A 23,654-nucleotide genomic window follows, 5' to 3' on the forward strand; every position below is an offset into this window, starting at 1 on the left:
AGATATATGAGATTTCATTGAACTAAAAAGCTTTGGTTCAGCAAATGAAACAATCAACAGAACAAAGAGACAACCTTCAGGATCAAAGAAAACATTTGCAAATCATATCTGATAAGGGATTAATATCCAGAATATATAAGGAATTCAGACAATTCAGCTACAGGAAAATGAGGAATCTGATCTTTAAAATGAGCAGAGGATCTGAATAGTCATTTCTCAAAAGAAAACACAAACAGAAGCTGGCACTGTGGCATAACAGGTTAAGCCGCCACTGTGGTGCGATGACTTAACACCTGCAACGCTGACATCTCAGATGGGCACCGGTTCAAGTCCTGGCTGCTCCACTTCCGATCCAGCTCCCTGCTAAGGCACCTGGGAAAGCAACAGAGGATGGGCCCAGGTACTTGGGCCCCTGCACCCACATGGGAGGCTCCTGGCTCCTGGCTGCTGGCTTCCAGCTGGCCCAGCCCTGGCTGTTACAGCCATTTGGGAAGTGAACCAGGGAATGAAAGATCTCTCTATCTCTCCCTCTCTCTCTCTCTGTAACTCTGCCTTTCAAATAAATCTTTAAAAAAAAAGAGAGAGGCACAAATGGCTAATAATAAAAAGGTGTTCAATAGCACTATTAGTCAGGAAATACAAATATAACCACAAGATATCACCTTACCTGTTGAACTATTATCAGAAAGACAAAAAGATAACAAGCGTTGATGAGGTTGTTAGGGAAAGGTAATCCTGGTACACTGCTGGTGGGAATGTAAACTGGTATAGCCATTATGAAAACCAGTATGGAGATTTCACAAAAAATTAAAAACAGAACTACTCTATGACCTAGCAATCCCTCTTCTGGGAATATAATAAAAGCAAATGAAATCAGCACTTTGTAGATATATCCACACTCCTACACTCACTGCAGCACTGCTCACAACAGCCAAGACACAGAAACAAGTGTCTATAGCCAAGGCTATTTAAATAGCCAAGTCTATGCTGACAGATATAAAGAAAAGTGATATATTTAGACAGTGGACTATTATCCAGCCAGAAAAGACAAACAAATTCTGCCATTTCCAAGCATACTAATGAACCTAAAATATATTATGCTAAGTGAAATAAGCCAGACAAAAAACACCGAATGTTCCATAAACTCATTTGTGTGTGGAATCCAAAACAGCCAACCTCACAGAAGCAGAAAGAACAGTGGTGACCGGATACTGCCAAGTGGGGGAACTGGGACGCGGGTCAAGGGAGCAAAGTTTCAGCCATGCACACTGAGTAAGCTCTGTACATCTAATGTACAGCATGGGTTACGACTCTTAATGCTGTACTATATACTTGAGCTCTTCCAAGAGAGTGGAACTTCTTACAACACACACAAGATTAAAATGCTAACTACAAGAGATGATAGATGTGTTAATTAACTTAACTGTGGTAATCAGTTCACATGTATATAAAGACCTCACACTGGGGCCAGCACTGTGGTGCAGTGGGTTAAGCTGCCACCTGTGACACCGTCATCCACATGAACACCAGTTCAAGTCCTGGCTGCTCTGCTTCCACTCCCGCTCCTTGCTAATGCTCCTGGAAAGCAGCAGAAGATGGCTCAAGTGCTTGAGCCCCTGCTCACATGTGGGAGACCCAGATGGAGTTCCAGGCTTCAGCCTGGCCCAGCCCAGGCTACTGCAGCCATTTGGGGAGTAAACCAGCACGTGGACGATCTATTTCTCTGTCTCTCCCTCTGTACTCTGTCTTTCAAATAAATAAATGAATCTTTTTAAAAACTTTTAAAAAGAAAGAAGGAAATAATATGATAGAAAGATCTCCACTTAAAAATCTGGAGATTCCTCAGAAACCTGAAGATAACCCTACCGTTCGACCCAGCCATCCCACTCCTTGGAATTTACCCAAAGGAATTTAAATTGGCAAACAAAAAAGAGGTCTACACCCTAATGTTTATTGCAGCTCAATTCACAATAGCTAAGACCTGGAACCAACCTAAATGCCCATCAACGATAGACTGGATAAAGAAATTATGGGACATGTACTCTTTAGAATACTATACCGCAGTAAGAAACAACGAAATCCAGTCATTTGCAACAAAATGGAGGACTCTGGAACACATCATGCTGAGTGAAATAAGCCAGTCCCAAAGGGACAAATACCATATGTTCTCCCTGATCGGTGACGACTGACTGAACACCAAGAGGGAAACCTGTTGGAGTGAGGTGGACACTATGGGAAATGGTGGCTTGATCAGCATAGCCCTGACTGTTAATGAACAACTTAATACATTATCCCTCTTAGTAGTTTTTTTTATCAGTTCTACTTAATATGACTGGTTTAGATCTGTAATTGATGCACAGTTATTCTTAAGTGTTGAAAATTAACTGAAATGTGATCCCTGTTGAACATGGTGGTGGGAATGGGAGAGGGAAGAGATGTATAATTTGGGACATGCTCAGGCTGACTTGCCCCAAGTGGTGGAGTTGGAAGCATACCAGGGGATTCCAATTCAATCCCATCGAGGTGGCATGTACCAATGCCATCTCACTGTTCCAGGTGATCAGTTTCAGTTCACAGTTGGTCATGGTGGAGGGACTGGAAGTCAAAGGGAGCACATAGACAAGTCTAGTACCTGCTAACGCTAACCGATGGAGTAAATAAAGGGGAGAGTGATCCAACATGGGAAGTGAGATACTCAGCAGACTCATAGAATGGCAGATGTCCTAAATAGCACTCTGGCCTCAGAATCAGCCCTAAAGGCATTCGGAGCTGGCTGAAAAGCTCATGAGAGTATTTCAGGAATGGAAAGCCAAGACACTCTGGCAAAAGATCTCTGCAAGTGAGATCCCAGTGGAAAGAACAGGTCATCAAAGAAGGAGGTACCTTTCTCTGAAGGGAGGAGAGAACCTCCACTTTGACTATGACCTTGTCTAAACAAGATAAGAGTCGGAGAACTCAGAGGGCTTCCATAGCCTTGGAAACTCATGACTGGAGCATAGGGAGATTACTGATGCCATAGACAGGAGTGTCAATTGGTAAAGTCAACAACAGGAGTCACTGTGCACTTACTCCTCATGTAGGATCTCTATCCTTAATGTGCTGTACATTGAGATTTAATGCTATAACGAGTACTCAAACAATATATTTCACTTTGTGTTTCTATGGGGGTGCAAACTGTTGAAATCCTTACTTAATGCATACTAAACTGATCTTCTGTAAAAAAAAAAAAAAAAGAAATTATCAATTCCCAAGTTGACTCTCACTGGGATTAAACATGACAATAGGTCTGCTCTGATTTCATCATCATTTAAAAAAAATCATCTATTATTTTTCACTTTATGTTTCTGTGTGGGAGCAAACTGTTGAAATCCATACTTGATGTATACTAAGCTGATCTTCTGTATATTAAGATAATCAAAAATAAATCTTGATGTGAATGGAAGGGGAGAGGGAGTGGGAAAGGGGAGGGTTGTGGGTGGGAGGGACGGTATGGGGGGGAAGCCATTGTAATCCATAAGTCGTACTTTGGAAATTTATATGCATTAAATAAAAGTTTAAAAAAAAAATCATGTTATATATTTTAAATAAATATAATTTTTGTCAACTATAATTCAATAAAGCTACAAAAAATCTCTTTAAAAAATGGTCAAATGAGGGGCCAGTGCAGTGGCACAGTGGGTAAAGCCACTGCCTGTAGTGCCAGCATCCTATATGGGTACTTTTTCAAGTCCCAGCTGTTCCACTTCCAATCCAGCTCTCTGCTATGGCCTAGAAAAGCAGTAGAAGATGACCCAAGCCCTTGGGCCCCTGCACCTGTGTGGGAGACCCAGAAGAAGCTCCTGGCTCCTGGCTTCAGATCAGCACAGCTCCAGCCATTGCGGCCATCTGGGGAGTGAACCAGCGGATGGAAGACCTCTCTCTCTCTTTCGCTTTCTCTTTCTCTCTCTCTCTCTCTCTCTCTCTCTCACTCTGTCTCTGCCTCTCCGTAACTCTGCCTTCAAATAAATGAATAAATCTTTAATGAAAAAGAAAAGTACCCAATGATTAAACAGCATAACTAGATTTAAAAAAAAAAGGATTAAGGACTAGAATAAGATATATTTAAAAAAAGCATGTTACACATGAACTAAAGCTAGGAATTTTGCTTACTACTCCCTATTGTCTTGGTTCAAACTTCTATAACAAGTTGCTGTAGACAGGTGGTTTATGGACAACAGAAATTCAGTTCTCACATTCTGGAGCTGGAAGTCTGTGATAGGCTGCCAGTGCCATCAGGTTCTGGTAGGGTTCCCCTCTGGGGTGCAACTGGCCACCTTCTTGCTGTGTACTCACGGTGGAAGGGGTGAGGGAACTCTGCAATTCCTTTCCTAAGGGCACTAATTCCATTTCTGAAGACTCTGCCCTCATGACCTAATCACCTGCCAATTAAAAGGCCCTACCTTCTAATACTGTCCCGCTGGCGATTAGAATTTCAACACAGGAATTCTGAGATGAGAGAAACACTCAGTCTGCAGCACTGATATAACTCAGTATTCTCAAAACTGAATGTTCTAAAAATGATCACTCATACATTTAGTTAAATCTAGTCAAATCAGCAACATCTGGAACTATCTATAACACATTAGATACAATGACGAACTTTAACATTTACTTACTTGTAAATGTTTTGTCCCTATTACTCCGATTCTGCTGAAGAATTTGCACTTCTTTAGCAATTTTTTGCTTTTCAGCCTCTAAAGCTTCCAGGATCCTGGTGTGGCGGATGCTGTGGTCTTCTAAAGCCTAATTGACATTCAGCACACAGACCCACAACGAAAGCCCACAGAGAGAGAATTATAAAGCCAGACTGACATGACTGTTAACTTGGCTAACTGTTGCAACCATTTTACGATGTATATGTATCCCACATCATCATGTTGTATATCTTAAACATACATACTATGTTTAAAACAGATTGCTAATGGCGATGCACTATAAGTAAACCTAATTATACAGTACTCATTTCATGATTAACATGTTTTATTACACATACAATGATTCTTCCGCAAAGCAAAATCATTAGAAGTACCCCACTGGGAGTTCTCCCAGAAAGCAGCTGCCGGAAGCTCTTACCACGAGCAGACAACGCTTTGCCCTGACATCAGGCTGCGCCCAACCTGAGAGCTGTGCCTTTCTGCCTGCTACATAGACTGTGCCTGGGCCGTTTCACCTAATCACCTCATGGGCATGACTGATGACCTGGTAGCTGTGGGTGCATAAAAAGAAAACAAATGCAACTGGCTGGAAATAAGAGTTCTCTCTCTTCCAGAACACCTGGGTGATGAGGCGTGAGTGCCAGCTCACGGGTAAGAAGAGGTGTTCTTGCCGAGGGACCTGCACTTGGCTCTCCTGTGAAATTCTCTTTAAAGAAAGGGAAAGAGCCCAGCTTTTCCTCCGAGCACAGCGAGTGGCCGGGGACACAATCACCTGCTTTGCAGCCAGAGCCTCCATCTCCAGGCGCCGGGATCGGACGTGTACTTCCTGCTCCAGACGCTGCTTTGTCCTTTCTAGCTCCGCAATCCTGTCGGTAGCCTGCTGGGTGTGCAACTCCTGCAGTTTCTTCCTCTGAGACTCTTCCTTCTTTAAGGGACAATAATAGAAAATAACAAGCAAAAACACAAAGCACTTTTCAAAAATAATATTAAAAATACCAAATTCTCCTTTTAAAAAATCAATGCACAAGACATGATTAACAGAAAAGGGGCCCTGCAGCTTCTCCACTCCATCCGGTTAACTGCCCTGACTAAACAGCACCAGCCCAGCTTTTAAATGGGGAACGCAAGCATGCCAGGGACCGCAAGAGCCACGACTCCAGCAGTGGAAGAAGCAGCCTCTCTTTGTCCCCTTCCAGTGACTGGGTCCACGGCCAACTCGCTTCCTGACGCAAGACGAAGGCGGGCCAGCACTCGCCGCGGCTCTTCCTTCCCGGGACCCTTATGAGACATGGTCAGGTCTATGGTCAGCACATCCCTTGAGCTGCGCTGTCAGAAGGAAGAAATCAAAACCCAAAGCTCAGCTCTGTCTTTACCAGTTCTGCTTCCAGTGCTCGTATCTTGCTCTCATACGCAGCTTTTTGAGAAGAAAGCTCCTGCTGAGCCATTTCTTTTGCAATCTGGATTCCCTGCATCATCTCTTCCTTTGCTTTCAACTGGGCCTCTTTTATTTCAGCTTCAAGTCTACAAAACAGCAAGATATTTACAGGGCACATTATTAAGAATTCTTTATATTCTATAACAGTTCTCAAACATATTAAAATGTTTTCCAGGGGCTGGCGCTGTGGCACGGCAGGTTAACTCCCTGGCCTGAAGCGCCAGCATCCCATGTGGGTGCTGGTTTGAGACCCGGCTGCTCCTCTTCCAATCCAGCTTTCTGCTACGGCCTGGGAAAGCAGTAGAAGATGCCCCAAGTCCTTGGGCCCTGCACCCACATGGGAGACTCCGAGGAAGCTCCTGGCTCCTGGCTTCGGAGTGGCCCAGCTCCAGACGTTGCGGCCAATTGGGGAGTGAACCATTAGATAGAGGACCTCTTTCTCTCTCTCTCTCTGCCTCTCCTCTCTCTGTGTAATTCTTCCAAATAAAAAATAAATCTTTAAGAATAAAATAAAATATTTTCCATTGAACAAACATTTAAATCTTAAAACTTGGGGCCAGCGTGTGGCATAGCAGGTAAAGCCACCACCAGCAGTGCTGGCATCCCATATGGGCATTGGTTCAAGTCCTGGCTGTTCCACTTCCAGTCCAGCTCCCTGATAATGTGCCTGGGAAAGCAGCAGAAGATGGCTCAGGTACTTGGACCCCTGAACTCACATAGGAAACCCAGAAGAAGCTCCAAGCTCCTGACTTCAGATCAGTCCAGTCCCAACCGTTGCGGCCATTTGGGGAGTGAACCAACAGATGGAAGATTTCTCTTTCTCTGTCTCTCCCCCCTCCCCATAACTGTTCCTTTCAAATAAATAAATGAATCTTTAAAAAAATTTAAAAAATCTTAAAACTTAATTTCTGACCTTCTCTCAGCAGTGTTCTCAAAATTTCCAAGTCTGTTTATGTCTAACTTAGTTATTATTGAGGATGTCTGGCATTTAAGTGAATATATTTTTCAAATGTATAAGGAATTATATAAAAATGTTACAGTAAACATTACAATAAATACTACAGTTAATATTGTAGCAAACACCAAAAAGAGTATTTTAAACTAACAATAGTTAGAACAAAAATTATATTTCACATATCAACTTTTTCTTAGAAGATTTATTTATTTATTCATTTGAAAGGCAGAGTTACAGAAAAAGAGGGAGAGACAGAGATCTTTCATCCACTGGTTCACTCCCCAAATAGCCATAATGGCCAGAGCTGGGCCAGGCCAAAGCCAGAAGCTTAGAGCTCCATCTAGGTCTCCCACACGGGTGGCAGGGTCCCGGTACTTGGGCCATCTTGTGCCTACCTTCCCAGTTACACTAGCAGAGAACTGGATCAGAAGTGGAGCAGCCGGGATGCAAAATGGCACCCACACGGATGCCAGCGTCACAGGCAGCAGCTGAACATGCTGTGCCACCACACCAGCCCATCAATAACTTTTAATTCATGCTTTGGTCACAGATTAGCAAAATGCTGAAATGGCCCTAAAAATACATGATACAAGAGCGGATAAAGCAGAGATTATACCATTTATTTATACTATATTTAACTTTTAAATATATAAACTATATATTTATCTTTGTATACTTGATATTCTGATAAGGCAAAACATTAATGTTGTCTTCCCTCAACATATAGGAGAAAAATCATAGAAAACTAAAATAAGTTTTTTTTGTCTCAATAAAATCAATGCTTTAGCAACTATACTGTATAGAAATGGCCACTCCCAATTTGACTGTAAAAAGAACAAGAAGGTCAAAAGCAAGAGGGCTAGAGGTTACCAGAGCTAGGGAGAAATGAGAATAGGGAATTACTGTTTAATTAATAGAGTTCCAGGTTGGGATGACAGAAAACTTCTGGAGACAGACAGTGAGGATGGCTGACCAATCATATGAAAGTACTTAACATCATTAAACTGCACACTTAAAAATGGTTAAAATGGCAAATTAGGCAGGTGTTGTGGCACAGCAGACTAAGCTGCCAGTTTCGATGGCCACATCCTGTATCAGGGTGCTGGTTCATGTCTCAGCTCCGCTGCTTCCAATCAAGCTTCCTGCTAATGAGCTTGGGAAGACGGCAGATGGTGCCTACTTGAGTTCTTCCCACCTGCATAGGAGATCAGGATGGAGTTCCTGGCTCCTGGCTTCAACCTGGCCTAGTTCTCGCTGTTGTGGGCATTTGGGGAATGAACCAGCAGATAGAAGATCTCAATTCTTTCTTTCTCTCTCTTCCCCCCGCCCCTTTATAGTGTGTGCTTATGTGTCACTCTACTTTTCAAATAAAATGAATAAATTTTTTTTAAAGATTTATTTGAAAGTCAGAGTTACACAGAGAGAGAAGGAGAGGCAGAGAGGTCTTCCATCTGCTGGTTCACTCCCCAGATGGCCGCAATGGCCAGGTTATGCTATGGCTACTGTACTATAATAAAAAAAATTTGAAGAGGACAAGAAGTTTGAGTCTTTTAAACGTCCAGCCCACACCAGTCACTCCGGATTTGTCTTCTCTTGTCCTCAATGGTCACCAGGCTTTGTGGGTCTCATTTCCTTTCTATTTATCTGCTCCCAGCCAAGCAGCCTTCCCTCACCTCACCAGGCTCTTAACTACACCTGCAGCCTGCAATCTTGCCTTGCCTCTAACTCATCCTCCCACTTGGGTCACGGTGATCTAAAAATGTGACTCTAAGTGTCTTATGTCTACTTAAAATTCCTAATGATTCTCTGATCCTTTTAGGTAAATTCCAAATTCAGTAGCATTTTATTTATGGATACTCTCTACCTTTCAGCTGCTCAAGGACACTGCTCAAGCTAGAAATCCTATAGAATTGCATGAGCTAAAATTGGGGCAAAAGAAGAAAATAGGACCAAACATATAATCCCCTGTGCCCTCCTGGCTAACTTCTCTTGGGACTCCACTCAGGGGATGTCTTCTTGTCCCCAACAAACCTTCACTGTCTACAGACACAGCCAGGTTCACCCCATCAGCTTCATCACATGCTGTGGAGCACTTTGTCATAACTGTTTATCTGTCAGCACCAGGAGACAACAAAGGTCTCCAATTAGAAGCTAAGTTTCAATCACTTTTTGCATTGTCAGCATTTGGTATACGTGCTCAATAAATGTCTGCTGAAGGAATGAATGAATGCACCAAGAGAAAAACACATCCTTAGAAATCAGCACCCGGAGTTAATCACAGGCGGCCATCACACGCACTTTCTATTTCACATCAGCAATAATACTTACTGTGATCGCTGTGCCATGAGCAACTCATTTTTCGCAAATTCAAAGTCTTTTGGACCCTCACTTGTTAGAGTATCTCTGCCAGGTGGTCTTTTCTCTTTCTGGACCTCTACTGGATGATTAAATCTAAAATAATGATCTCCACCAAGAATTACCCGATCACCCTGAGGCACACAAAAAATTTACTACAGTCAGATGAGTCTGAACCAAAAAATTATCAGGGAAAAAAATCATTATTCTCAACAATTCAAACTTATCTAATGATAAACATAAACATCATAGAAACTAACCTTTATTAAATGTTTTCTATATGCCAAATAGTGCATTCAACACTTCACATTTATACACTCATGTATAATTAGGTCAATTTTAGGAATAAGAAAACTAAACAGCACAGAGTTTAATAATAACACTAGATATTGGAAGCTTACTACTTGTAGATACTGCTCTAAAAATGACACACTAATGACTATGTCACTGAATACTCTGCTACCTCTAAAAGCTAAGATACACTGTACAGACAGTGACCACATGACCAGGTTATACCCGGTCCTCTTATTTAATTATTAATAATGCCCTCAAAAGTGTCCTAACTTGGATGCTGTTATTCAATCACCTAGTTAACTAACTTGCCAAAGGTCACACAGCAAACGACAGAGTCGGGGTTTTAATCCTGTATGGCCTGAGTCTAAGCCTAGCTCTCTGCAGGACACAGAATGATGCTGTCAGTGCTTGGCTATTCAGGTACTGCTTCATAGTAAGATAACTTGTATTTGCACAAAGGAAAACAATCAGTGAACTAATAGGCAAGAAAATTTTTGAGATGGAAAAGCCCTTAATTTAATTCAACTCCCTTATCTTACTGTAGAGAAAACTGAGACTCAAAGACATTAAGTAATTTGCTAACCAGTTCCATAAACTGTAGCACTCATCAACTTACATGATGTAACACTGTGGGTTCCAAAATATGTTTTCCATTTATGTACGTCTTTGCTTCCCCAACTGGGATAATACTCACGGTCCCACCAAAATTTTTGATAGTACTGTTAAAATAAGAAGTACATTGTTACAATTATAGGATGCAAAAAGGTAATAAAAAAGTAATCCTGCTTAGGATATTTCTTTGCTGTTATAGTTCATACCAATTTGTAGCAACAGCAACTTAAAATTATTTTATTTTCAGGGAGAAGCATGTAGAGTAGAGATTAAGATGCCAGTTACAACATCTCTCACGTCAGGGTACTTCTCGTATCAGAGTGTCTAGGGTCAATTCCCAGCTCCACTCCCAGTTCCAGCTTCCTGCTCATGTGCACCAAGGAGGGCAGCAGTGACAGCTCAAGTAGTTGGGTTCCTGCCACTCACATGGGAGGTCTGAACTGAGTTCCTGGGATCTGGGCATTTGGAGAATGAACAAGCAGATGAGAGTTCTCTCTCTACTTTACAAATAAGTAAATAAAATAAACATTTTCTTAAAATTATTTTCTTCCAAGTAGATTTTTAGTTTGGTGATAAAAGCCTGGCAGTGTAGCAATTCTCTCCACCAGAGGTAGCAAGAATTTTCACTGTATACATTTTGATTGTAACTTCTTTTTAAACAACAAAAAACCTCTTCCCCTCACAATGAAAAGATTTACATAGACCTCTAGCTGCTAATTGGCCTTCAAGTTCTGTAACTAGAGAACAGTTTAATTAAAGCATCTAGAGAAAAGTATCTGGGAAGCGCAGTTCACCCTCAGGCAGATCTTCTTCCCATCAGTCTAGTGAGAACCAGGTGACGGTTTACACAATGTCTACCTGTTCTGAGGTCCTACTTCTATCTATTCTACTATCAAAAGTCCGTGGTCTGGCATTCTGGACTCCTCCTGACAGTCTCCCTGGTCTGCTACTATTTCCTCATAAGAAGCCTATCTCACTCACAATCAACCACATCAGGTCCCTGAATTTGCTGAAATAGCAGCTTCCCTTCTGCTGAGACTCCCCAAGGGTTCATGTGTAAGAAGCTTGGTCTTCAGTATGGCAAGGTTGAAAGGTGGCAGGAAGAGGTGCAGCATGGTATGAGATAATTAGGTCATGGGGTCACTGCCCCCAGAACAGATTAATGTAGTTCTCATGGGACCTGTTAGTTCCCATGAAAGGGTTAGAGTGCAGGCAGGAGGGAGGGTTTGGGGTGGGGGGAGTGCCACTATGTTTGTAAATGGGAAGAAAAAGAAATCAAAAGGATACAAATTAGAAAGGAGGAAATCAAACTATCCCTATTTGCAAATGACATGATCCTATATATAGGGGATCCAAAAGACTCTACTGAGAGACTACTGAAACTCAAAAAAGTGGCAGGGTATAAAATCAACATGGAAAAATCAATAGCCTTTGTATACACAGACAATGTCATAGCTGAGAAAGAACTTTTAAGATCAGTCCCATTCACAGTAGCTCCAAAAAGAATCAAATACCTTGGAATAAGTTTAACCAAGGATGCCAAAAATCTCTACAATGAAAAGTACAAACGTCCATACCACCAAAACAAAACAGATTCAATGTGATCCCAATCAAAATACCAACAACATTCTTTGCAGATCTAGAAAAAATGATGCTAAAATTCATAGGGAAACACAAGAGACCCTGAATAGCTAAAACAATCTTATACAACAAAAACAAAGCTGCAGGTATCACAATACCTGATTTCAAGACATACTACAAGGCAGTTATAATCAAAACAGCCTGGTACTGGCACAAAAACAGACTTGTAGACCGATGGAACAGAATAGAAATGCCAGAAATCAATCCATGCATCTATAACCAACTTATCTTTGACAAAGGAGCTAAAATCAATCCCTGGAGCAAGGACAGTCTCTTCAACAAATAGCGCTGGGAAAACTGGATCTCCACATGCAGAGGTATGACACCTTACACAAAAATCCACTCAAAATAGATCAAAGACCTTAGTCTATGACCCGACACTATAAAATCATTAAATAACATTGGGGAAACTTTGCAAGACATTGGCATAGGCAAAAACTTCTTGGAAAAGGCCCTAGAAACACAGGCAATCAAAGCTAAAATTGAAAAATGAGATTACATCAAGCTGAGAAGCTTCTGCATGGCAAAAGAAACACTCAGCAAAGTGAAGAGGCAACTGACAGAATAGGAGAAAATACCTGCAAACTATGCAACTGATAAAGGGTTAACATCCAGAATCTATAAAAAGCTCAAGAAATTCAACAACAACAAAACAAACAATCCAGTTAAGAAATGGGCAAAATACTTGAACAGGCATTTTTAAGTGGCCAACAGACACTTGAGAAAATGGTCAGGATTCCTAGCCACCAGGGAAATGCAAATCAAAACCACAATGAGGTTTCACCTCACTCCAGTTAGAATGGCTTTTTTTTTTTTTTTTTTTTTTGACAGGCAGAGTGGACAGTGAGAGAGAGAGAGACAGAGAGAAAGGTCTTCCTTTGCTGTTGGTTCACCCTCCAATGGCCACTGCGGCCAGCACGCTGCAGCCGGCGCAGTGCGCTGATCCAATGGCAGGAGCCAGGTGCTTATCCTGGTCTCCCATGGGGTGCAGGGCCCAAGCACTTGGGCCATCCTCCACTGCACTCCCTGGTCACAGCAGAGAGCTGGCCTGGAAGAGGGGCAACCGGGACAGAATCCGGCGCCCCAACCGGGACTAGAACCCGGTGTGCTGGCGCTGCAAGGTGGAGGATTAGCCTATTGAGCCGTGGTGCCGGCCTAGGATGGCTTTTATACAGAAATCAACAAACAACAAATGCTGGCGAGGATGTGAGGTAAAAGGTACCCTGGCCCATTGTTGGTAGGAATGTAAACTGGTGTAGCCACTGTGGAAAACAGTATGGAGATACCTCAGAAATCTGAATATAGGCCTACCACATGATCCAGCCATTCCACTCCTGGGAAATGACTCAAACCAAAAGAAGTCAGTCTATGAAGAGTTATGTATACCCCCATGTTCATTGCAGCACAATTCACAAAGCTAAGAAACAGAATAAACCCAGACATCCATCAACTGTTGACTAGATAAAGAAATTACAGTATATATACACTATGGAGTACTATTTAGCTTTAAAAAATGAAATCCTGTCTTTTGCAACAAGATGGATACAACTTTTTGAAATAAGCCAGCCCCCAAAAGACAGATATGGTTTCCCTGATCCAAGGTACCTGAAATGTAATGTATTGGAGTGAAATAGCCCTGTTTGTTTATAGCCCTGTCTCTTCTATTGAGGAACAATGTTTCTGTTTTATTTTTCACCTCTTCATACTATTTGTGGAACTCTTTTACTTAGAGTAGGGTTAGCTATATGATCATTAAGTATACTGAAAATGGAACTTTGTAAAAATTAAGAGTGGGAATGCAAGTGGGAGGGGAAGGAGGGGTTGGAACATGGCGGGGAGAAAAGGTTGGAGCATAGACAGGGAGGGAAGATTATGGGGGGAGTGCCACTATGTTCCTAAATCTTTATATGTGAAATACACGAAACTTGTATAACAAATAAAATTTAAAAATATATAGAGAGAGAGCATTATCTTGTACTTTATATTGAGAGTAACTGATCTGTTGTCCTTATAAAATACTCAGAATGTGTTTTTCCTGGCTGAAAAATAAAATTCAAAGAAGCATACCAAAATATCAAAGAAGTATACCATAGGATACCTTATCTGAAGGAAAATATAAATTATCAAGTTATGGAAGCCCACTGAAAAGTGAACAGGTACCCTTTCTAAAAATTAACATACCAGTGATCATCAGCAATCAGAACCCCAGATAGCTGAATGTCATGGCTTGAGTCTGATTTATACTTTCCAACCGTAGTTGTTCCTTCTTTTATCATATATAGCAGCATCTCTGATAGTTGTGGATCTTCATTGAGATTAACAAGGTTTGGCAAATGGTTGTCCATTTGAAATGTAATTCCTGCTTTCTAGTAGAAATTAGGAAAAACTTAATCTTAACCACAGCACAAAACTGCTAAAGCAAATGGTCTATGTTAAATATTAGAATCATTCTATATGAAGGCTCAATAAATTAGTCATCTGAGAATCTCTCCTTTCTTAGACACTTCAGTGGCTTCCCTATGACCGTAACCACCATACTCACAGACTCTAAGCCATGTTGATCTTTCTCTGTCCTTTGTTATCCTCAATCTACTCACATATCAATCCAACATCACCAAATTGTATTTATTCTTATTATTGTTAAATTGTCTTTAGAACTGATCCATTTGTTTTGCTTCATCTTCATTACCATCACCTTAGTTTCCCCCTTATCAACTAACATTGCAACTAGTGCAACAACTTCCCAATCACCTTCTCATCCATCTGACATCATGAACCAGATTAAATTTCTTTAAAGGGTACTGTCAAAATGTCAATTCTCCAGTCAAAACACTTTCAATGGTTCCTCACTTCCTAAAGGATAAAACTGGTATAGGAATCAAGTCCTCAATAAACTAATCATATCTTTCCAATTTTATCTCTTTATGACCTTATATAAACTACTTGTTCCAATAAAACTGATCCACATCCTCTTCTGAGGACACACTAAACTTTCCCACCTTTACTCTCCACACAAGTTTCTCTTCCTAGAAAGCTCTCTTCTTTTTCTCCACTAATAAAATCTTATCTATGCTCCAAAACCCAACTCAAATCCTACCTCTTCTAGGAGGTTGGATCGGCCACTCCCGTGAAATTTTCCCTCCCTCTTCGGAATTCTCATAGTACTCTGCTACCAAACATTTGAAAACATTGACTATGGTTGCCTTTGCTCTAGATTAATTCTGCCCAGTCTCTTAAAATTTAATCTACTGAAGGGTTTTGATTCCTATAAAAATGCTCCAACTACCTTCCATCCTTTAAACAAACAAAACCCAAATCTTCCTTCAACCTCATAGCCTCCCTCCCTGATTTCCACAGTTCTCACTTTCATAGAGTCCCCAAGGTTTTATTCCCAATCTCACAGCTTCACAATGTAAGGCACACATCTGTGAAACTTGGAAGTTATTCTTCACTGTTCTGTATCTCTCAAGCCCACATCTGAAAAACACTCTTGGTCTTACCGATGTTATCTCCTTTCTATCTCTTGAATCTAACCCTTCCACAATCTGTTCCTACTGTCACTGCCTTTCTCCAAACTCTCATCATCTCTTGCCTTAACCACCACAGCTTCCTAAATGAGTAACTTTCTCTGCCATCACCTCAGATTCATCATTCACACTGTTACCAGAAGAATCTCTTTAGAATAGAAGTCTACTCATTTCACACCCCTTTCACGTAAAATCCTTCAGGATCTCCTAATCTAAGTTCATGTTCCTCACTTCATCAGATCTGAATCTTCATTTTGGTCACCAGCTTACCAGCTTTGATTTCTAATCATACAAAGCTTCTTAATTCTCTAGATACACAGGCTGTATTGTGCCTTTGAATTTAGCATTTTCTATTTAAAAATTTTGACTGTATAGGGCCAGCATTATGACATAGCAGGTAAAGCCACTACCTGCAACACCAGCATCCCATATGGATGCTGGTTTGGGTCCCAAATAGTCCTTTTTTTTTTTTTTTTTTTTTTTTTTTTGACAGGCAGAGTCAGACAGTGAGAGACTGAGAGACAGAGAGACAGAGAGAAAGGTCTTCCTTTTCCGTTGGTTCACCCCCCCAAGTGGCCGCCACAGCCAGCACGCTGCGCTGATCCAAAGCCAGGAGGCAGGTGCCTCCTCCTGGTCTCCCATGCAGGTGCAGGGCCCAAGGACCTTTCCCATCCTCCACTGCACTCCTGGGCCACAGCAGAGAGCTGGACTGGAAGAGGAGCAACCAGGACAGAATCCGGCGCCCCAACCAGGACTAGAACCTGGGGTGCTAGCACCACAGGCAGAGGATTAGCCAAGTGAGCTGCAGTGCTGGCCCCAAATATTCCATTTCTGATCCAGCTCCTCTGCTAGTGGTTTGGGGAAAGCAACAGAAGATGGCCCAAGTGTTTAGGCCTCTACTACCCACATGGGTGATCTGGATGAAGCTCCTGGCTCCTGGCTTCAGCCTGGCCCAGTGTCAGCCATTGTGGCCATCTTGGGGAGTGAACCAGCAGATGGAAGCTCACTCACTCACTCGCTCTCTCTCTCGGTCTCTCCCTCTCTCTCTGTAACTCTGACTTTCAAATAAATAAATCCATTTAAAAATGTTGACTATAGAGAGCCTCTGGAGGGTGAGAGGGAGGAAGGAAATATCATTATATTCTTAGAATTGTATCTACAAACTACATTGAATCTGTTCTCTTTGTATTAATCGTACATTAACATGAAAAAAATAAAGTAAAAGAAAGCTGACCATTAGCCCAGAAAATTCCTACCCACTGTACAAGTTCTGCTTAGTTTTCTTTCTTTTTTTTTTGTTTGTTTTCTTTCTCTTTGCAGTCTTTCCTGGCAAGACCCTCCTCCAAGCTAACTCTCCTTCCTCGCTCCTGCATCTCTACTTTGTTACACACTTTTCATTGCTTTAGATTGATCAATATGAAACTGCCAGTGTTCAACAATTTTTTGCCTATAAAAATGGTAGTTTCATATGGTTTCAATTAATAAATCACACTGCTTTTCAGCCTTCTATATACATTTTGGAAACCTCCCTCTGAATAATAAGCTCTCTGAGGAGTAGAACTGTATTTAATCACCTTGGCCTCCCCCAATACAGAGACAGTTAAATATTTAGGGAACCAAAGCGAACATAACAAAATAGTTTAACTTTCCAACTAGCTCACGGGAATGAAGCAATCATAATCTTGAGCTTAATATTTCTTCATATTAATTCTCCTTATAGTATTGTATTAGAGAGTCAGCATATAATAAGTAGATGAGAAACTAGGTTTACAGATTTACTGGCATATTTCTTCTATTTTCCAATCAGTTTAGAAAGTTGAAATTATACCTGTAACTCCTTTGTTTCTTGATGTTTTCTCTTTTCAGCTTGTTCAAACTTTTCTTTCCATGCTCTTTCCAAAGACAAAGAAAATAACAGAGTTAAAAATATCCAGATACACAAAGAGGGCATTTAGCCTACAAGTAAGGCACTTGCCACCCACACTGGAGTGCTTGGATTCAACTCCCAGCTCCGGCTCCTGACTCTGGCTTCCTGCCAGTGCACACTCTAGGTGACAGCTCAAGTAACGGAGTTCCTGCTACCCATGTGGGAAACCTGGATTCAGTTCTTTGCTCCTGGCTCTGGCCTCAGATCAATCCCAGCCATTGTAGGCACTTGAGGAGTGAACTGGCAGATGGGTGCCCTCCTTCTCTGTCTCTGCCTTTCTAAAAAACAATAAAAATTCCTTTTAAAAACCATCCAGATATATAAGACTGAAAATCAGGAGACAATCAATGAAGATTAGGAAACCAGCTTATAATATTTAAGAGATGACTGGGAGTGGGCCACCTTAGTCATATGGTAGGCGGGGTGGCCCAGACTCGGATGCTCTGAAGGTCCTATCAGGGTCTTGTGACTACTCAGCGACACGTTCAACAAGTAAAGAATTGACTGCGTTCCACCTTTGCATTTCAGCCATGTCTCTCTCCTGCTGATGCAGTTTCATTCTTAGGGATGTTATTTCTTGCCGACAGAACCTGTATCTTTCAGGGTCAATGTTCCGACTGTTTCTCTGGGCAGCTTTTAGCTTTTCAATTTCTGCTTTCAATTCTAAAGAATTATAAAAAGAGGCAAGATTAATAACATTTGATATATAATAACTTACACAGTAGGCATAATCCTTCAATGTTCCATTCCATTTGAAATTTTAAATATTACCAAATAAAGCAGGACATTTGGAGAAATCAGCTTACTCTTCCTTACATGATCTATGAATCTACCTGACCTTAACCTGAAAAAGTGTCCCCATGTTAACGAACTACCCCTCGTCCCTAAGCAGGACAGTCACATAATCCATTATCCAAAATGGGACACTTGGGGGAGGCAGTGGGGCAACATTAGCTAAACAGATCACAGACATAAAGTGGGATTATCCCAGGCAAACCTCACTTACAGAGACATGTGGGATAAAAATCAAAGGTTTTTCAAGCTGGAATTCAGAATATTTTTTTAAATGAAAACAGGTGCATTTGCAAAACAGAAGGTATCCAAAAGGGTGAACTATGGCAGAGGAAACTGGTTCTTTTCTAGCCCATATCTCTGAAGTGTTTATCACCGTCTGCCACTAAACAGGGAAAGGGCAAACGGTAGTTCCACATAACAAAGATAAAATATAAGCCAAGATTCCGCACAGGTAGTAAAGTCTATTCTAACTGAATGATTACCAGGAGATAAAAAGCAGTATTTAGAATGAAGTTAGACCTGTGCTACAAACTCAAGCACAGATAGGCTTTCGTATAACAAACTAAGCCGTAGCAGAGTTCACAAATGGAATGACAGTAAAGGAAAGGTCGTAAGAAAAATAATAAGCAAATAACTATTGCTACTTTGCTGTACACATTCACAGCTCTGTAAAATTATTTTCTTGTGCTTCCTGTGTCCCCTTTACCCACACTCTAGTTTCCCTTGGTGGTTCCCCACGCATTACCAACACTTCACTTCTCATTGTCCTACTTACCTTCTTCCATCACTGCAGGATAACTACTTCTACTATAATTAATAACAGGTATAAAATCGCTGATTGCCTTAAAGTACGTATTTTAAGACTGTAATACATGAGTCTAAACTACAGCAAAGAAATTTTAAGTTTTGAGAAAAATATTCACCTCTAATTAACTTAGCATTCATGTCTTCGTTTATTTTGGCAATGTTGACGATCAAACGGGCCTGGCTGGCATATCTCAATGTGCTCAATGTTTCCTCTATGTTGCTGGCAGCAGGACTGATCGTAGCAATCATTGCAGTTTTTGAATTTCCACCCAGACTTTCTTTTAACAGCCTGCAAGGAAGAAAAGTCATAGTTAGACTTTGCTTCTGTAATAACCTATAACAGTAATTATCCACAAAGCACAAAACAAACTAATAAGTACATAATAGAGTATTGTATTCTTTATTCAAAAATCACCTAAAATTTTTTTCCTGGTGTTTGATTTTTAGCTCTCATAAATGCCTCATTTTCTCTTATACGCTATGTTAGTTCATGATGCAATCAACTGTGTAAAGGCTTTAAAACATGGCTAACCATAAAATATTTAGTGAGAGGCCTTTCACCTTACTGAACCATGAGCTATATTAGAAAAGGGTCTAGATGACCTCATCTTTGTATTTCCAATGCTACCACAACCTTTTAAGAAGGTTTAAGAAGCAAGTGGTCCACAGGTGCTGCAAATGATGCAAAGACACAGAAACAAGACTTCTATGTCATATGGAAATGCAAAAGCTTCATTTTAGAGAAAAGAGAGCGCCTGAGACTTTCAATGTAATTATTACTAGTGCAGAATCAATTCCAATACTTTTAACTTTCAAAAGGCATGAAAGAAATCAGATTTTCTCTTACAGATTTCAAGGTGGCAACCACATTATAATAAATCAATTATAAAGATGTATCATTGTTAAAGATGTAGTCTTCATCATAATTCCATATTAACACTTATCAGAATGAATATTAAATCCATACAGTTGGGGGATGGTGCTGTGGCACAGTGAGCTAAGCCTATGCCTGTAGCGCTGGCATCCCATATGGGCACCAGTTCGTGTCCCAGCTGCTCCACTTCCGATCCAGCTCCCTGCTATGGCCTGGTAAAGCAGTGGAAGATGGCCCCAGTGCTTGGGCCCCTGCACCTATGTGGGAGACCTGGAAGAAGCTCCTGGCTCCGTTTTGGCCCAGCCCCGGCTATTGCAGCCATTTGGAGAGTGAACCAGCAGATGGAAGACCTTTCTGTCTCTCCCTCTCAAACAAATAATCTTTAAACAAACAAACAAACAAAAAAAAATATTGATGTAAAACTCACTAATATAATGATATATTCACGAATGAAAACATTTTAGTATCTAAGTGGTAGTTAGTATGCTAAGCTACAATTATTCAATTTCACTTTATACACATAGAAATATGTTTGCTAGTACCACATATATTCAAACATTAGGCACTAACAGCTAAACGTAAGAATAGCTGTTTACACTCACAATACATATTACATATTAAGAGTTTTACATTAATAATTTAGTCCTTGCTCTAACCCTACAAGATAGGTACTCACAAGTGAGGAAAAGGCTAGAGCATTAAATGACTTGCTCAACGTCACACAGATTCAAAGACTAAGCAGAAATTGCAATCCAGTTAGCAGGGCTCTAGAATTCATCCTGCTAACTACTTCTCTATCTCAGTGCTAATGAAGCCAGTCTATTGTTCTTTTCCTCACAGTATTGACCATATTTTATAAAATTCTTAGGGCCAGCACCATGGCATAGTGGGTTAAAGCCCCAGCTTGCAGTGCCAGCATCCCGTATCGGTGCTTGTTCAAGTCCCAGCTGCTCCACTTCCAGTCCAGCTCTCTGCTGTGGCCTGGGAAAGCAGTAGAAGATGGCCCAAGTGCTTGGGCCCCTGCACCCACGTGGGAGACCCGGAAGAAGCTCTTGGCTCCTGGCTTCGGATCAACTCAGCTCTGGCTGTTGTGGTCATTTGGGGAGTGAACCAGTGGAATGGCAGACCTCTCTCTCTCTGGCTCTACCTCTCTCTGTATCTCTTTCAAATAAAATAAAATAATTCTTTAAAAAAAAATAAAATAAAATTCTTTATACTTCTAAAGATACTTGCCATGTGAGTACAGATTCACGATAAGGAATAAAGACCTTCTTTCGATTTGCTTGTTCAGACAGTGCAGATATGACCTTTCCCAAAGTTAGCAAGGACTTGTTAATACTCACACCTTCCTGTACGTAAGAAAATAAAATTATTTTTGACTTAAAAATAACTTCTCAGCAACAAATTTATTTCACAAATATATATTTCTCCCCTCTTATAATTTCTGAGGAAATACTGTCTTCCATCACTACGAACTTGCTTCTGACTCAAAACTTACAAATTTTCTTCACAAAGTGTTTCTCTTTCTAAGCTGCAGCAATGCAGCTATGCCCTGCAGACACAGACACAGTTTGCACTCTCCTAACACACTGCCCCCAGGAGCAGCACCCCCCAGTGACGAGAGCGCCCAGTTACCTTCAGCCGCTCCCCGCTGGTGTGAGCTGTGGAAGAGCGCTCGCTGCCTGCCAGATCGATCAGGTTTATGCGGCTTGTTATTCTGTGTTCGTGCTCCTCCCCTTCCACAAACTCTGTCTGTGGCAAAATGATATTAAAATAGCTTAATAACCTGCCATCAGTATAAGTCTTTAAGAGGGAAAGCTATGAGATGACAAATTACTCATTTTTTAAAGGATGTATATATATATATCAGTCCAGACACAATTTTTCAAATTATTTTTGAAATTGTTCATTTATTTATTTGAGAGGCACAGAGACAGAGAGAGAGAGAGACAAACAGAGAGTGGGACCTCCCATCCATCAGTTCACTCTCCAAATGCTCGAAACACTTGGGACAGGGACAGGGACAGGCCAAAACTGGAAACAATGAACTCAATCCAGGTCTCCACATGGTTGGCTGGAACTCAACGACCAGAGCCATCCCCATTGCTGCGCCAGGACTTGCATTAGCAGGAAGCTGGAGTCAGGAGCTAGAATCCAGTATTAAACCCCAGTACTCCAAAATGGGACACAGGATCTTAACTGCTAGGCTCAACAACCACTCTTTATTCAGTTTTGGAACCATCACTTCTTGAATCTGTAACAACTTATAAGGCATAAATATTCAGTCTATTGACACGACTTCATTCAGCAGTGATTGGCTTATGCAAAAATAAAAGAAATTACATTAGGGGCCAGCACCGTGACATAGCAGGTAAAGTCACTGCCGGCAACACTAGCATCCCACATGGGTGTGGGGGTTTGTGTCCCAGCTGTTCCACTTCCAATCCAGCTCCCTGCTACTGGCCTGGAAAAGCAGCAGAGGACTGCCCAAGTGTTTGAGCCCTTGTCACCTATGTGGGAGACCAAAGGAAGCTCCTGGTTCCTGGCTTTAGCCTGGCCTACTCCTAGCCATTGTGGTCATCTGGGGAGTACACTAGAGGATAGAAGGTATCTCCCTCCCTCTCTCTCTGTCTATCCTTCTCTCTAACTCTGACTTTCAAGCAAATAAATGAAAGTCTTTGAAAAAAAAATTAAAGGAGGTAAAATCCATAACTACTCGGTTATATTAAAAAAAAAACTATGAAAAGAGAAAAAGAATAGTACACAAAGATCTTGCTTATGCCAGCATTATAATAGCAAATGTCTTTAAAAATATAAATGCCAAATAATAGAGAAGAATCTGAGGAAGTGTTAAGGCTAATAGACTATTATATAGTGATTAAAATTATCTTTGCAAAGAATTTTAGTAGCATAAAACAGTTTTGGTGAATTTGTGTGTGACTGAACAACCCAAAGACCATAAACCAAAATGCTTAGAAGAATGTATTTGAGTAGAGGAAACTATGGCTCAATCTTTTACTTTCAAGGTTTTCCAAACATATTAACATACGTTGAATGTGATCAATGATATGATGAAAAAATACTCATCAATTATTGACTTAAAAAGCAGTGCTAAATAACATACTGCCATATACCCTAAAAGCCATTCAATTATTATGTATATTTCCTAAAACCCAATTAGGTTTATATGTTTATGAGACTGTACCTACTTTTTGATTTAAAGAAGACAATGGGAGCATTATCACTGAAAGGCTTTAACCAGCTGACCTATGAAAACAATCAAGAACAAAAAAATACCTTGGTCTGGGTCATCACCAGGGTAAAAACCGAATGAGATCGAGAGCTTTTATCATTCATACCCGTAGCAGCAGTTGCTCTTTGTTTGTTTCCCAATTCTAGCCAACTCTAATAAGAAAGAGGAAGGGAAGTCAGATGGGCAGTCTGTAGTTTACCGGAAAAACAAAGTTAAGAAAGCACATCCATGATTACTTTGTAAGTTGAAACTAGTAGTGTTTATCTTTTAATAATCTGCATTCCCACTGCCTTCCTCTGTCACAGACATCTGCACCAGGAAACAATATCTTTGAAAGGCCATTTCTACAACTCTAAGCTAACAGGATGGTCAATATTTATTTTTAACTCACAACAGCAATTCTGTGGTTTTTTTTAACTTAATGAAGAGCAGTTCTTTCAATTAAAAGTTAAATAAAATCAGTTTGTAGTAAAATATTAACCTTT

At 40.8% G+C, this 23,654-nt stretch overlaps 1 protein-coding gene across 2 annotated transcripts in view; it reads right to left on the reverse strand.

Moving 5' to 3' along the window:
* The window catches only part of KIF14 (kinesin family member 14), a 70,511-nt gene that overhangs the window by 31,411 nt on the left and 15,446 nt on the right, over positions 1 to 23,654 (reverse strand). The window contains exons 8-19 of one of the 2 annotated variants that reach the window (XR_016219531.1): positions 23,214 to 23,321; positions 21,552 to 21,668; positions 21,150 to 21,265; positions 19,159 to 19,331; positions 17,956 to 18,103; positions 17,342 to 17,405; positions 14,168 to 14,352; positions 10,350 to 10,452; positions 9,413 to 9,573; positions 6,068 to 6,215; positions 5,467 to 5,972; positions 4,656 to 4,782 (exon numbers count right to left, since the gene is read on the reverse strand). Coding sequence is in view for 1 of the 2 variants with exons in the window: in XM_017347875.4 (XP_017203364.1) it covers positions 4,656 to 4,782; positions 5,467 to 5,619; positions 6,068 to 6,215; positions 9,413 to 9,573; positions 10,350 to 10,452; positions 14,168 to 14,352; positions 17,342 to 17,405; positions 17,956 to 18,103; positions 19,159 to 19,331; positions 21,150 to 21,265; positions 21,552 to 21,668; positions 23,214 to 23,321 (1,603 nt within the window). In the remaining variant the exon portion in view is untranslated. The remainder of the gene's footprint in view (positions 1 to 4,655; positions 4,783 to 5,466; positions 5,973 to 6,067; positions 6,216 to 9,412; positions 9,574 to 10,349; positions 10,453 to 14,167; positions 14,353 to 17,341; positions 17,406 to 17,955; positions 18,104 to 19,158; positions 19,332 to 21,149; positions 21,266 to 21,551; positions 21,669 to 23,213; positions 23,322 to 23,654) is intronic. The other variant, XM_017347875.4, reaches the window with a different exon arrangement.

This window comes from Oryctolagus cuniculus, chromosome 13 (genome assembly GCF_051225735.1).
Source record: "Oryctolagus cuniculus isolate XC-2025 breed Fujian yellow rabbit chromosome 13, ASM5122573v1, whole genome shotgun sequence".
Taxonomy (NCBI): Eukaryota; Metazoa; Chordata; class Mammalia; order Lagomorpha; family Leporidae; genus Oryctolagus; species Oryctolagus cuniculus.